At 45.5% G+C, this 12,620-nt stretch overlaps 1 protein-coding gene across 12 annotated transcripts in view; it reads right to left on the minus strand.

The window, feature by feature from the left end:
- The window catches only part of Limch1 (LIM and calponin homology domains 1), a 398,796-nt gene that overhangs the window by 11,704 nt on the left and 374,472 nt on the right, over positions 1-12,620 (minus strand). For 5 of the 12 annotated variants that reach the window (XM_045130433.1, XM_045130435.1, XM_045130436.1 and 2 more), the window contains 7 exons: positions 12,425-12,505; positions 9,921-10,013; positions 8,602-8,703; positions 6,852-6,976; positions 4,549-4,670; positions 3,017-3,140; positions 355-432 (listed from right to left, as the gene is read on the minus strand). In XM_045130433.1, the coding sequence (XP_044986368.1) occupies positions 355-432; positions 3,017-3,140; positions 4,549-4,670; positions 6,852-6,976; positions 8,602-8,703; positions 9,921-10,013; positions 12,425-12,505 (725 nt within the window). Of the gene's footprint in view, positions 1-345; positions 433-3,016; positions 3,141-4,548; positions 4,671-6,851; positions 6,977-8,601; positions 8,704-9,920; positions 10,014-12,424; positions 12,506-12,620 lie in introns of all 12 variants that reach the window. The other 7 variants (XM_045130438.1, XM_045130437.1, XM_045130442.1 and 4 more) reach the window with 2 other exon arrangements.

The raw sequence follows: 12,620 nt of genomic DNA on the forward strand, positions 1-12,620 counted from the left end.
TTGCATTTCCCAGCCTGGTTCTCCGCAGGAGGCACCAGGGCATCCTGCCTAGATACCATGTTGGAGGCAGAGGCGCCTCCAGAGGAGCCAGCAGCTGTCTGCTGGATGGCGTTATTAGATTCCAGGCCCCATACAATGTAATTAAAGCCCGATGGTCACTGCCAGGCCGGCATCACACGCTTTGGCTGATGAATCTGCTGGCTGATGGAGGTGGGGGAGGGAGGAGGGAGGAGATGTGGATGTTCAGGTGAAAAACACTGACTTAGCCGAAATGATGCTTGACAAGCACTGGGCCATACACTGAGCGACCGACACTGAGCGAGCGACCGCCAAAGGCTTGCTGACCTCTTGTACCTGTTTGGTGACTGGCCGGGAGGGGTGGGAGAACAGGGGGACAAAGGCCCAGCCTGGAAGCTCTCTCGAGGGCCCTTCCTGCAACACGGCGAGGGAACCCAAAATTATGACAAGTCAACAGAAGCTCAACTCACAATAAAAATACATTTTTGATTGAAAACCCCAAGCTCAAAACTTCCTTGACAATCAAACCAGAGGCTGCAGTGGAGTAGTCTGCTGGTATGTTTGTTTGCTTACTTATTTATTTATGAGAGAGAGAGAGAGAGGAGAGAGAGAGAGGAAAATGGGTGTGCTAGGGTCTCCTGCCATTGCAAATGAACATTAGGTGCATGCGCTACTTTGTACATCTGGATTTATGTGGGTACTGGGGAATTGAATCTGGGCCTTCAGGCTTTGCAAACAAATGCCTTTAATTGCTGAGCCATCTTTCCTGCCCTGCTTCTTTGTTTTTAAACAGGGTCTCCCTGCAGGCCCATGCCTTTAATCCCAGTACTTGGGAGGCAGAGGTAGGAAGACCATCAAGGCCACCCTGAGACTACAGAGTGAATTCCAGGTCAGCCTGGGCTAGAGCGAGACCCTACCTTGAAAAACTAAAACCAAACAAACACCTAAAACACAGAGGTCTCACTTTGTAGCCCAGGCTGGCCTCAAATTTACAGTCCCTCATCGCAGCCTTCCAAGTGCTGGTGTTATGCACCTGCACCATTTGGCTTCGTAATTGTTTTTAAAGAACAAAGATACTAATTCTGCCTAGGAAGGATTGCACATTCACTGACTACATAAAATCAAAGCCACGCTGACACTGCTGATTAGCAGAAAAGAACGCTTTTTGAGTTCTTAAAAGTGCTGAGTTTTTCTTCAAGCTGTTGTTCATTAAGCTGGTTTTACATACTGGGTTTGATGTAAAAATTTTGAGTTTGGTGGGATGGGAAAGATAAAGAGAGAGAAAAGGAAGAAATTGTTAACGAGAGCGCAGAGCTTCAGGGCACATCTCAAAGGGGGTGCTTTTCAGTACTATGGTCCCCTCCCAGGCGCACAGTGAGAGGTAAAATTCTGCCTGTTAGGCCCCCGGCAGGGAAGTGGCCAGAATGGCTGGAAAGTTGATGGGGACCGCTTAGGAGCCCTGCCTGGGACTGAATCGTCCGCTCTGAGTTCTGGCTTTTACAAGTTAATTTCACTTGTAAAGAAAGAGGTAGAGCCAGGCATGGTGGCTCACGCCTTTAATCCCAGCACTCCGGAGGCAGAGGTAGGAGGATCGCCATGAGTTTGAGGCCACCCTGAGACTCCATAGTGAATTCCAGGTCAGCCTGAGCTAGAGTGAGACCCTACCTCAGAAAAACAAAAGGAAAAAAAAAAAAAAGAGGTCGAATATGATAAAAGAAAAAAGAAAAAGAAAAGTAGCAACGCAGAGGCAAACACCACATGTGTCCCTCTGACTTCTGCCTGCGATCCCTCTGAGACCTTGGCCGTCCTGTCCTCCCTCCTCAGACAAAGCCTGTCTTCTCGAAACGCCACAGGTCACAAGAACCCTCAGAGTGCAAGTATTATGGCTTGAGAAGGAAGGATGAGAGTCACTGCAATAATCTATAAACAATGACAACATCTGAGCGATTTCAGCTCCTATTGATTCTGGTGTTACAGGCCTGAAGAAATAACACTGGACGGACCTAAGGGGAAAAAGACAGCGGTCCACATACTGTATTGAAAGCAAGGAAAACTTCAGGAGGAAAAGGAATCTTTTTCATTATAACACGTCATCATCATTGTCGTTGTCTTACGCTATGTAATATCTAATCTTTGTCAGACGTGGCACTTGATGAGGGAAGTACTTTTATCATTCTTGTGTTATACATTGAGGAACTAGGCAACTTGCTCCAGGTCCTATGCAGGTCGGTGGAAGAGCCACACTTGGAACCCTGGTGGTCAGACTTCAGGTAGAAATGACTGGTTAGTGATGGACAGGGAATGTCACGTTTCTGACGCCGTGATTACAGGATGTTTTGGCTTACTTGTGGTCTTGCTGGAGATATGGGCTCTTTGTGAATTATCCTACCACTTCACCAGGCAAATTCTTTGTTTATTCAACTTCCCCGCATCCCAATGTCCTCATGTGCACATTAAGAATACCAACCTCATAAAGTTAATGTTTGAAGAGAAATATCTAGTGCCTGTTATACTAAAAATAAAATGCTGCAAAAATGATAGTAACTATTACAGTTTTGACAAATATATAGTCTTACAAAATTAGAATGTAGCTTAGGGCAGTTACTTTAATAAGAAAACAAAATAATGGTCAAATGAGAAATTAGTTCTTGAAAGAATGTTTGTCCAGTCTTTGAGACAATTCAGCTCAAATAAACAACCAGTAAACAGACTTGCAAAGCATTTCCAATATTTAAATTTGCAGGTTAAAAACATAACTCTGTCTGTTATAAATTGATAAATTCAGAATGAAAACTCATTTGTCGAACAGACGGTCCCAAACTTTCATAAACATGTGTTACTTGGTCAACGAGATTAAATGGGTACAAAGCATAAAAATACTGCTGATGTCATCTTGTCAATCTCACACTTTTCTCATCCCTCCCCCCTTCTAAGAAGTCAATACACTTTGTGAAAAAAAAAAAAAGGAATCCCACATCCATCTTATTTGGCTACTCACTTCCTCCTTTCACTTGGAGACTCAATCTGATGGTTCATGCTTCTATCCAGCGAGAGAGTTTTGGGCTTCACATCTTCTGACATGTGTGTTGGTAGGTTTGCTATCTGCTGATTCTGGGGTGGATCTGAAGCCAAGGACAGAACATACACTTTTTGCTCATCGGATGCCTAGTAAGATAATTTTCTTTTTGTTTTTCAAGGTAGGGTTTCACTCTGGCCCAGGCTGACTTGGAATTAACTATGTAGTCTCAGGGTGGTCTCGAACTCACGGTGATCCTCCTACCTCTGCCTCCCAAGTGCTGGGATTAAAGGCGTGCGCCATCATGCCTGGCTAGATATTTTTCTTTAAAGTGCTAACGCCTGCTGAGTCTCATGGCAATGCCAGGTAGGCTGCGGGCACACAGGGCTCGAGGAGCCCAGTGTATTCACTGCACTATGAATTACTTCCACAAGTCAAGTACACTTGGAATCAAGCCCTTTAGCTTCACTGGTTTCTGATGACATAATAGCAATACTGATGTTGCATGCATTAGAGGAAGCACATGGGGGCGGCATGCCTTTATAACTTGAAACCCAATTTCCAAAACAGAATAAACACCCACTGCTTTCCTTGACCCGCGGATCATACACCAACTGTGATGCGGTTCAATTCACGGGGCACCTGAAAGTTGTTCAGAGTTCAGGATCTCTACATAGAGCCCTTATACATAAAAAGCCAACCCATGTAAACATGTTAGTATATAATATGACAAAAATCCAAGATCAGACTCATCAAGTCCACCACGAGAACTTCTTCGCTCGGTCCCATTTGCTTTGGCTATAGACACATTGATCATAGTCACACTTTCATCTTTTCAGCTCAGTCTTCTTCATATAATCCCTCTCCCTCTAGACTAACAGGGATCTGCAGGTAGGAAATGCCTCAAAGCTTCCTTACTGGTAAAATATAATAAGCAAACAAAATCAAACCAATAGGCTAATACCCTACAGACATATGATTCACAATCAGAGAGGGGCCCGGAGGCAAAAGCCTTGAGGTGTCCATGGATTGGATCTGGGAAGCTTTAGTTACATGGGAAACTCCTGAGGCTCTGTGACATGTAGACACTGGCCACTGTGGTGAGGGATGCATTTGAATATCACTGTGGCGAGCCTGGAGCAAGAGACCTGGATGAGAATGAGGGAGGCGTGGGGAGGGGAGCTGCCTAGCATCTGGCTTTGCAGAGTCTACTCCTCCATGAGCAGCTCATGAAGGAGATTATGCCCGGTGGTGGACCTGTGAAATGCACTGTTCATGAAGGTCACAGATTTTTCTATAATATTACATTTCCAAAGTGCTGATGGCGTCTCACTGAAATCCCAGGATATTATGCAAAGACTGGGCGTAGGGTGTGGCAGTTTATTCAATGTATGTTTAGCAGAAGCTAAGGGTCCAGCCCATAGAGAGAGGCTTGCAGTTAGCAGAGATTTTTCTGGATAATGGGAGGATCTAGCAGTACTTTTAATATTGGGGTTAGTCTCCTCCATTCTTACCCTGAGATAGCTGTGGGTTCATCCCACAGGGTGGCGTCTTAGCCTCTGCATCCAGGTGCTGGTCCTGATGGATTCCTCTGGATGTGGGGTCCTCAAAGTGAGCTGATAGCCCCTGAGTCAGGCTGTTAAGAGAGAGACAGACACATACTTCAGAACAGAAGAAGCAACTGGATGGAACTTTACTGCTCCTATCCTTGAGGGCACAGAGGTACCAATTACAGTCTACAGAAAGAAATGGTAAATAGTATATATTTTTTAAAGGGCTGAAGAGGGGCTGGAGAGATGGCTTAGTGGTTAAAGCATTTGCCTGCAAAGCCAATGGGTCCTGGTTCAATTCTCCAGGACCCACATAAGCCAGATGCACAAGGGGGGAAATGGATCTGGAGTTCGTTTGCAGTGGCTGGAAGCCCTGGCATGCCCATTCTCTCTCTCTCTCTCTCTCTCTCTCTCTCTCTCCAGTGACAATGGGGACAGTCTGGAAAATAGCATTTATATGCAACGCCTGTCTGGAGAACTAGCAAAAATGCACACGAAATGCTTTTTTTTTTTTTTTTTGGGGGGGGGGGAATTATTCAAATCTTCCTCGCTAGTAGTTTTAATTTCCTCAAGCCTCGGAGTGGTGCTAACCGGACCCAGTTGTACTGGACACAGAGCATGCAGTGGTGTTTGGATTTGGAAGTTCAGCTCCCAATACCAGCACTACACCTGGGCTCTTGGCCGGCAGACACAGGGCAGCATAAGGGAGCGGAACCTCCCCAGGAGAGGGAGCTCCCAGCCAATCTTTCATGTTGGGCAATCTCTGAAGACACAGCCTTTCTCATCTTTGGGTCCCTTTGGGATATCGTACACATGTGCAAATGCACACATACGTGCTAATATCTGCACAGGGGCAAATGCCTGTTTCACAAAGGACACCAGCCCATCCTCCTGGGCTCTCTCAGTGAGCCCCTTCCGGGTTAGGCATGGGGGGCAGCGATACGCCCACAATAATTAATAGTCACCTCAGTGTACTTGGAGTGTTCCAGGGGCTACTGGCTTCCTTTTTTGATTTCCCTTGGAATGTACTAGAACTTGTTCAAAGTGGCTACCTACAACTAATTGAATTAATTAAAACTCCACAGCACAGGGCACTGTAGCAGTCAAGTTCAGGTCCACAGTGGAACCATGCATGGTAAGTGGAACCCCAGGGTCTTATTTCAACCTCTGACCCTCCAACATATTCTTCATTCCAGGTGATGGATATTTAGGGTTGGGGCTTGGAATTCTCAACAAGCTTCTTTGAGGATCTATAGTTTTTCTTATTTAAAACAAGTTTCACCAGGCTGGAGAGATGGCTAACAGTTAAGCACTTGCCTGTGAAGCCTAAGGACCGTGGTTGGAGGCTTGATTCCCCAGGACTCACGTAAGCCACATGCACAAGATGGCACATGCATCTAGAGTTCATTTACAGTGGCTGGAGGTCCTGGTCTGCTCATTCTCTCTCTCTGTCTCTCAAATAAATAAATAAAAATAAAGTAAGTTTCACCTATTCAATCTCTTGAAGGTAATTAATTAGTAATTTTTTAAAACTTTTTTTGAGGTGAGTCTCACTGTAGTCCAGGCTGACCTGGAACTCACTCTGTAGTCTCAGGTTAGCTTCAAACTCACAGCCATCCTCCTACCTCTGCTTCCTGAGTGCTGGGATTAAAGGCGTGTGCCACCATGCTTGGCTCAATTGGTTAATTTTTAAAAAAATATTTATTTTATTCATTTATTTGTTAGAGAGAGAGAGAGAGAGAGAGAATGGGCATGCCAGGGCCTCTAGCCACTGCAAACAGACTCCAGATGCATGTGCCACCTTGTGCATCTGGCTTATATGGGACCTGGAGAATCAAACATGGAACCTTAGGCTTCACAAACAAGCACCTTAACCGCTAAGCCATCTCTCCTTTTTGAGACAGGTTTCACTGTGTAGCGATCTTCCTTCCTCTGCTTTCAAGGTGCTAGAATTACAGATGTGTGTAATTCCTGGCCTGGCGTATTTCAAAATGAGGACACACACATATAACATATGTAATATATATTATACTTTATACAGTATATAATATATATTATACAGTATATATTGCTGTATATATATGTGTATATATATTTCAAGAGGAGAAGGACATTGACTTCAGAGCTCTTATAATATGTTCAAACAATATGTAATGTAGTACTGGAATGATCATCTTAAGGTTTCAGAAGTGGGCTCCCTTCCTGGGTGTGCCTGGTAAGAGCCCGGCTTTGGGAATTCTCCTGGGCCACTCAGGATGGGCACATACCTGTCCTCCTCCAGTGGATTGCTTTCTCTAGTCTTGAGCAATAAGTCATTGTCATCCTGCTGGGTAAGATTTTTCTGCGTTCTCTCTTTTTCTTCATCTTGACAGTTTTCCAAGTCCATCTTATTCTAAGAGGAAAACAAGAATAACTTGAAATATCATTTTAAGCATACTAGACAATATTTATATCTGACCATGGGCTATCTGAAATCTCACCTTCTCCCTCCCTTTCTTTCTTCTTCCTGTGAAGTTCAAAATGATTCTTTTTCTCTAAACTTTTATAATTAACATGCATTTTCTGTACAAACAAATGGGGTTCACTGTGATATTTCCATACACGCACACAGCAAGCTGGGTGTTTCAAGCCATCTATTCTTCTACTGTAGTCCCTTAACTCCATGAAGCATTTGTCAAATTCACTGCCTACAGTTTAAAGAATAATCTTGCTGGGGGCTGGAGAGATGGCTTAGTGGTTAAGCGCTTGCCTGTGAAGCCTAAGGACCCCGGTTCGAGGCTCGGTTCCCCAGGTCCCACGTTAGCCAGATGCACAAGGGGGCGCACGCGTCTGGAGTTCCTTTGCAGAGGCTGGAAGCCCTGGCGCGCCCATTCTCTCTCTCTCCCTCTATCTGTCTTTCTCTCTGTGTCTGTCACTCTCAAATAAATAAATAAATTAATTAAAAAAAAAAGAATAATCTTGCTGGACGCGTGGCGCACACCTTTAATCTCAGCACTCGTAAGGCAGAGGTAGGAGGACTGCTACGAGTTCGAGGCTACCCTGAGACTACAGACTGAATTCCAAGTCAGCCTGAGTGAGAACAAGCCCTTACCTTGAAAAAAGAAAGCGAGAGAATAGTCTCCCATAGCTAATGCTAGTGACTTCTGGTTCGACTAAATGTGATTATCTAGATCTTTCTCAAAAGTTCAATAGGGAATTGGCTAGAAAAACTCACTGTTCAAAACAAAACAAAGTGAAGTCTCAGGACTGGGTTTGAGTCCCCATGGGTTATTTGATTCTATGTGGACTGTGCAGTCTTGGCGTGCGTGGTTTCTAGGGGTTACCTCCGTGACCTTCGCTGGGGGATGTGGAGGCCGACCAGCCTTTCGGGGCTATTTTCAGCCCTCAAATGTGAATTTGTGCATTTTTGAGGCTAGAAGCCCATCGTATAGAAGCTGGTGGGGAACACTCTGCAGGTGTTTCTGCTCATGCCAAATAATGCCGAGGAAGGAGTGGCAGATGGGGAGGGGTATGTGTCCATGGAAGGCATGAGTGACCCAGGAGCCACGCAACGAAAGGACGGTGCCAGCACACAGCTTTGCTACTTGAGATCTTGCCAGCGTGCGTGAGCCCATCTGGCCACTGTAGCGACTTTGTTGCTTCTCAGGAAGAGTCTAGGGTTTGCCCACGGCAGTGATGTACAGTGAACACATGGGGACACAGGGAAAGATGTGATCCTAGGGGAATAGCTGGTCCTGTCTTTTTTTTTCTTTCTTTTTCCTTTTGGTTTATTGAGATAGGGTCTCGCTCTAGTCCAGGCTGACTCGGAATTCACTATGTAGTCCCAGGGTGGCTTTGAATTCATGACGATCCTCTTACCACTGCCTCCCGAGGGCTGGGATTAAAGGCGTGCACCACCACGCCCAGCCCTGGCCCTGGTTTTAAGCTAGTGAGTTTGATGGGAAGTCTTGGCCTTGTGGTTTATGCGTCTACTTAGGGTTAGTTATGTCACAAGTCATTGTTAACCAGTGGCCTCACCATTGTCCCGCTGCTTTCAGTGACAGAGGAAGTAGACAGCTGGTCGGCTGAACTTGAGGAAACAGTAAATGGAACCACGGTGTCTTCAATTATCTTACGCTCCTAGGTAAGAGGGGAACATTTTTAAAAATAGTGTCTGAGGGCTGGAGAGATGGCTTAGCAGTTTAAGGTGCTTGCCTGTGAAGCCTAAGGGACCCATGTTCAGTTCTTCAGATCCTACATAAGCCAGACGCCCAAAGTGATGCAAGCATGCAAGGTTGCACATGCGCACAAGATGGCATACGCATCTGGAGTTCATTTCAGTATCTGGAGGCCCTGGCATGCCAATCCTCCCCACCTCTCTCACATTAAAAAAAAGGCCAGACTGTTGGACTTGCCTCAAAAAGAAAATAATAGCTGAGAGCTGGAAAGATGGCTTAGCAGTTAAGTTGCTCGCCTGTGAAGCCTAAGGACCTAGGTTTGATTCTCCAGAACCCATGTGAGCCAAATGCACATGGTGGCACATGTGTCTGGACTTCATTTGCAGTGGCTAGAGGCCCTAGGGTGTGCCTATTCTCTCTCTCTCTGATAAATAAATAAATTAATAAATTAATTAAATGTTTAAAAATTGTATCTGAAACATACAAATTTTAACTTAATATAATAAAGGTATTTTATTTATTGCCAAAAAAATTGTATCTGAGAAAGAGAGAGAGAGAAAAAGAAAAATGGACATGCCAAGGCTTCTTGTCACTGCAAAAACTCCAGATGTATGTGTTACTTTGTGTATCTGGCTTTAAGTGGGTACTGGGGCCATCAGGCTTAGCAAGTGAGCACTGTTAGCCACTGAACCATCTTTCTAAAGAATCAGACACTGACCAGGGAACAGATATAATTATATGTCCTTGAACATGGCTTAACACCACCCTGCCACCATCTCTGTTTGGAAGGCACTGTGGTCTTTCCGAGTCTGTAAAATGTGACTTAAACAGGGTGGAGGGGCTCTGCTTTCAGCAGTCAGACAGAACCGTGTGCACATGTACCACAGACACAAAAGTCAGAGACAGGGGCTGGAGACATGGCTTAGTGGTTAAGGTGCTTGCCTGCAAAGCCAAAGGACCCAGGTTCAATTGCCCAGGACCCATGTAAGCCAGATACACAAGGGAGCGCATGCATCTAGAATTCGTTTACAGCGGCTGGAGGCCCTGGCACACCCATTGTCTCTCTCTCTCTCTTTCTCTTTCTCTCAAATAAATAAAGAAAAAAAATATTTTTTAAAAGTTAGAGACAGACTGAGGAGCTCAGATGACAAAGCCGCATTCCTTTGGGGGATCGCCTACCTCCTCATAGTATCTCCGTTCTTCCTCTTCCACCTCCTTTTGGGCCTTCTCCCACTCTTCCTTCAGCTTGTCTTGCTCCTTCTGGTATCTCTCCTGCCGTGGAATGGTCACACATGGCTTGGGGCTGACCACTGCAGTCAACCCCACCTCTAAATACTATGTGCAATATGTTGCAAGATTAACTTCTGATAACTTTTGGAATCTAATCTATTCATGCCGTAAAGGGGGGGTTACTACTGTGTACCATTCAAACATGGTAGGAACATAAAAACCCAATGGTAAGGAGTATTTTCTCGTGTAGTTTTTTGTGGGATTACTCTTTTTTTGTTTATTATTTATTTATTTATTTGAGAGTGACAGAGAGAGAAAGAGAGAGAGAGAGAGAGAGAGAGAGAGAGAGAGAGAGAGAGAGAGAATGGGCGCGCCAGGGCCTCCAGCCACTGCAAACGAACTCCGGACGCGTGCGCCCCCTTGTGCATCTGGCTAACATGGGTCCTGGGGAATTGAGCCTCGAATCTGGGTCCTTAGGCTTCACAGGCAAGCGCTTAATGGCTAAGCCATCTCTTTAGCCTTGTAGAATTATTCCTTAGGGACATAACTAGAAATTTGCTTGGGCAGAGGTCAAAAAATTCAACAGTATTCCTTCCTTTCCATTTTGTCCTAAGTAGGAAAAACTGATGGTTTGCCTCCATTGGGCTCTTTAGAGGTGAGTTTTGCCACTAACAGAAATTCATTGCTGGGCTGGGGGTGGAGCTAAATGGCAGCGTGTGAGCCTGGCACATGCCATGCCCAAGGCCTAACCGAGCATTGTAAAACTCCACCAACCAATTAATCAGACAAACAACTATAAAACACAGGTAAGAAAGCACCCAGCACAAGACTACTGAAACCTCACAGCTATAGTAACTTGGACTCAAGAGCAGCTTTTAAGTACAGTGCTTTCATATCCGAACTCCCATCCTTGTTTCTGAAAGGGTACGGTGCCAGTGCTTCTGAGGGCAAATGCACCCCTCTAAACAAGGACGGTATAGAACGGAAAAACAGCAGGAGTCATTGACAGCTGGGCAAAAGTAATGTGTAAGTGCAGATTCAAATCAATGCCTGAAATGAGAACTGGCCCCAGGGATGCCTTGGGAGGACATCCTGACCTAATAAGACGCAGGATTAGCGGTATGTGCACACCCTCCAACACTCAGACTCATACTGACGATCCTCTTTCAGGCTACTCCGGTCTCTAGGGGGGAGGCACTGAGGTTTCCAGGAGGGAGTTGTTTTGTCATTATCATAAGAGTGAAAGACCTTCATGTGGATGTCTGGGGTGCGCTTAACTCTTGCAGAAGTATGGTTGGCTTGCCCATGGCAAGCACTTAACTCCATATAAAAACTTACGATCACAAGCTGGGGAGATGGCTTAGCGGTTAAGTGCTTGCCTGTGAAGCCTGAGGACCCCGGTTCAAGGCTTGATTCCCCAGGACCCACATTAGCCAGATGCACAAGAGGGCGCATGAGTCTGGAGTTCGTTTGCAATGGCTGGAGGCCCTGGCGTGCCCATTCTCTCTCTCTCTCTCTTTTTCTCTCTGTCTATCACTCTCAAATAAATACATAAAAATAAAAAAAAAACAAAAAAGTTAAAAAAAACTTATGATCAGGGTTGGAGAGATGGCCCTCTCTCTTTCTCTAATAAATAAATAAATGTAAAAAATAGTTTTAAAAGTTTATGATCAGAAGTGCATATTGAGAACCCAGGCATTCTAGTGCATACCTGCAACTCTAGCGTAGGGAGACAGAGGCAGAACCATCCCTACAAGTTTGAGTGGGAACCTGCCTCAAAAATTCCATAGCTGGGCTGGAGGGATGGCTTGGCGGTTAAGGTGCTGGCCTGCAAAGCCAAAGAACCCAGGTTCTATTCCCCAGGACCCAAGTTAGCCAGATGCACAAGGTGGTGCATGTATTTGGAGTTTGTTTGCAGTGGCTGGAGGCTCTGGTGTGCTCTTCTCTCTCTCTCTCTCCCTCTCCCTCTGTTAAATAAATAAAAATAAAATATTTTTTAAAATCCAAAGCCAAGAGCTCGAGGGATGGCTTAGCGGTTAAGGTGCTAAGGACCCAGGTTCTATTCTCCAGGTCCCACGTAAGCAAGATGGACAAGGTGGAGCATGCATGTGGAGTTTGCAGTGGCTAGAAGCCCTGGAGTGCCCGTTCTCTCTCTCTTTCTCTCTCCTTCTCTTTAATAAATAAAATTTAAAAAGCCAAAGCCAAAACCAATTCCCAAAGCAAAACAAAAGAAAAAACCCCGGGGCTCTTGGGGTGTAGCTTCGTTGGTAGGTCGTGGCTTTGCACAGAAGAAGATCGGAGATTGACATGTGTCACAACCGAAACCAGGCTCCTTTAATCCCAGCACTTGGGGGGTAGAGGGCAAGAGGCTGAGAACGTTTTCCTGTGCTACAAACCTATTCAGTGTGACAGATCTTAGGAGGACGGAGGGCAAAGCAGCCAGCCAGCCCTACCTGGAGTAACCGCTCTTGCTCCTGCTGCCATTTCTCCTGCCGCCGGCGCTCCTCTTCTGGGTCCCATGCCCAGAACTTAAACTGTTCAAGAACAAAAAACGAACAGTGAAACCCCCTGATCAGAAACGAGCCACATCCTCACGAGCAGGCCAGGACACGAGAAAACAAGTCGTCTCTAACCTGGCACCTGAGGGAC

The sequence above is a fragment of the Jaculus jaculus genome, chromosome 11 (assembly GCF_020740685.1).
Source record: "Jaculus jaculus isolate mJacJac1 chromosome 11, mJacJac1.mat.Y.cur, whole genome shotgun sequence".
NCBI lineage: Eukaryota > Metazoa > Chordata > Mammalia > Rodentia > Dipodidae > Jaculus > Jaculus jaculus.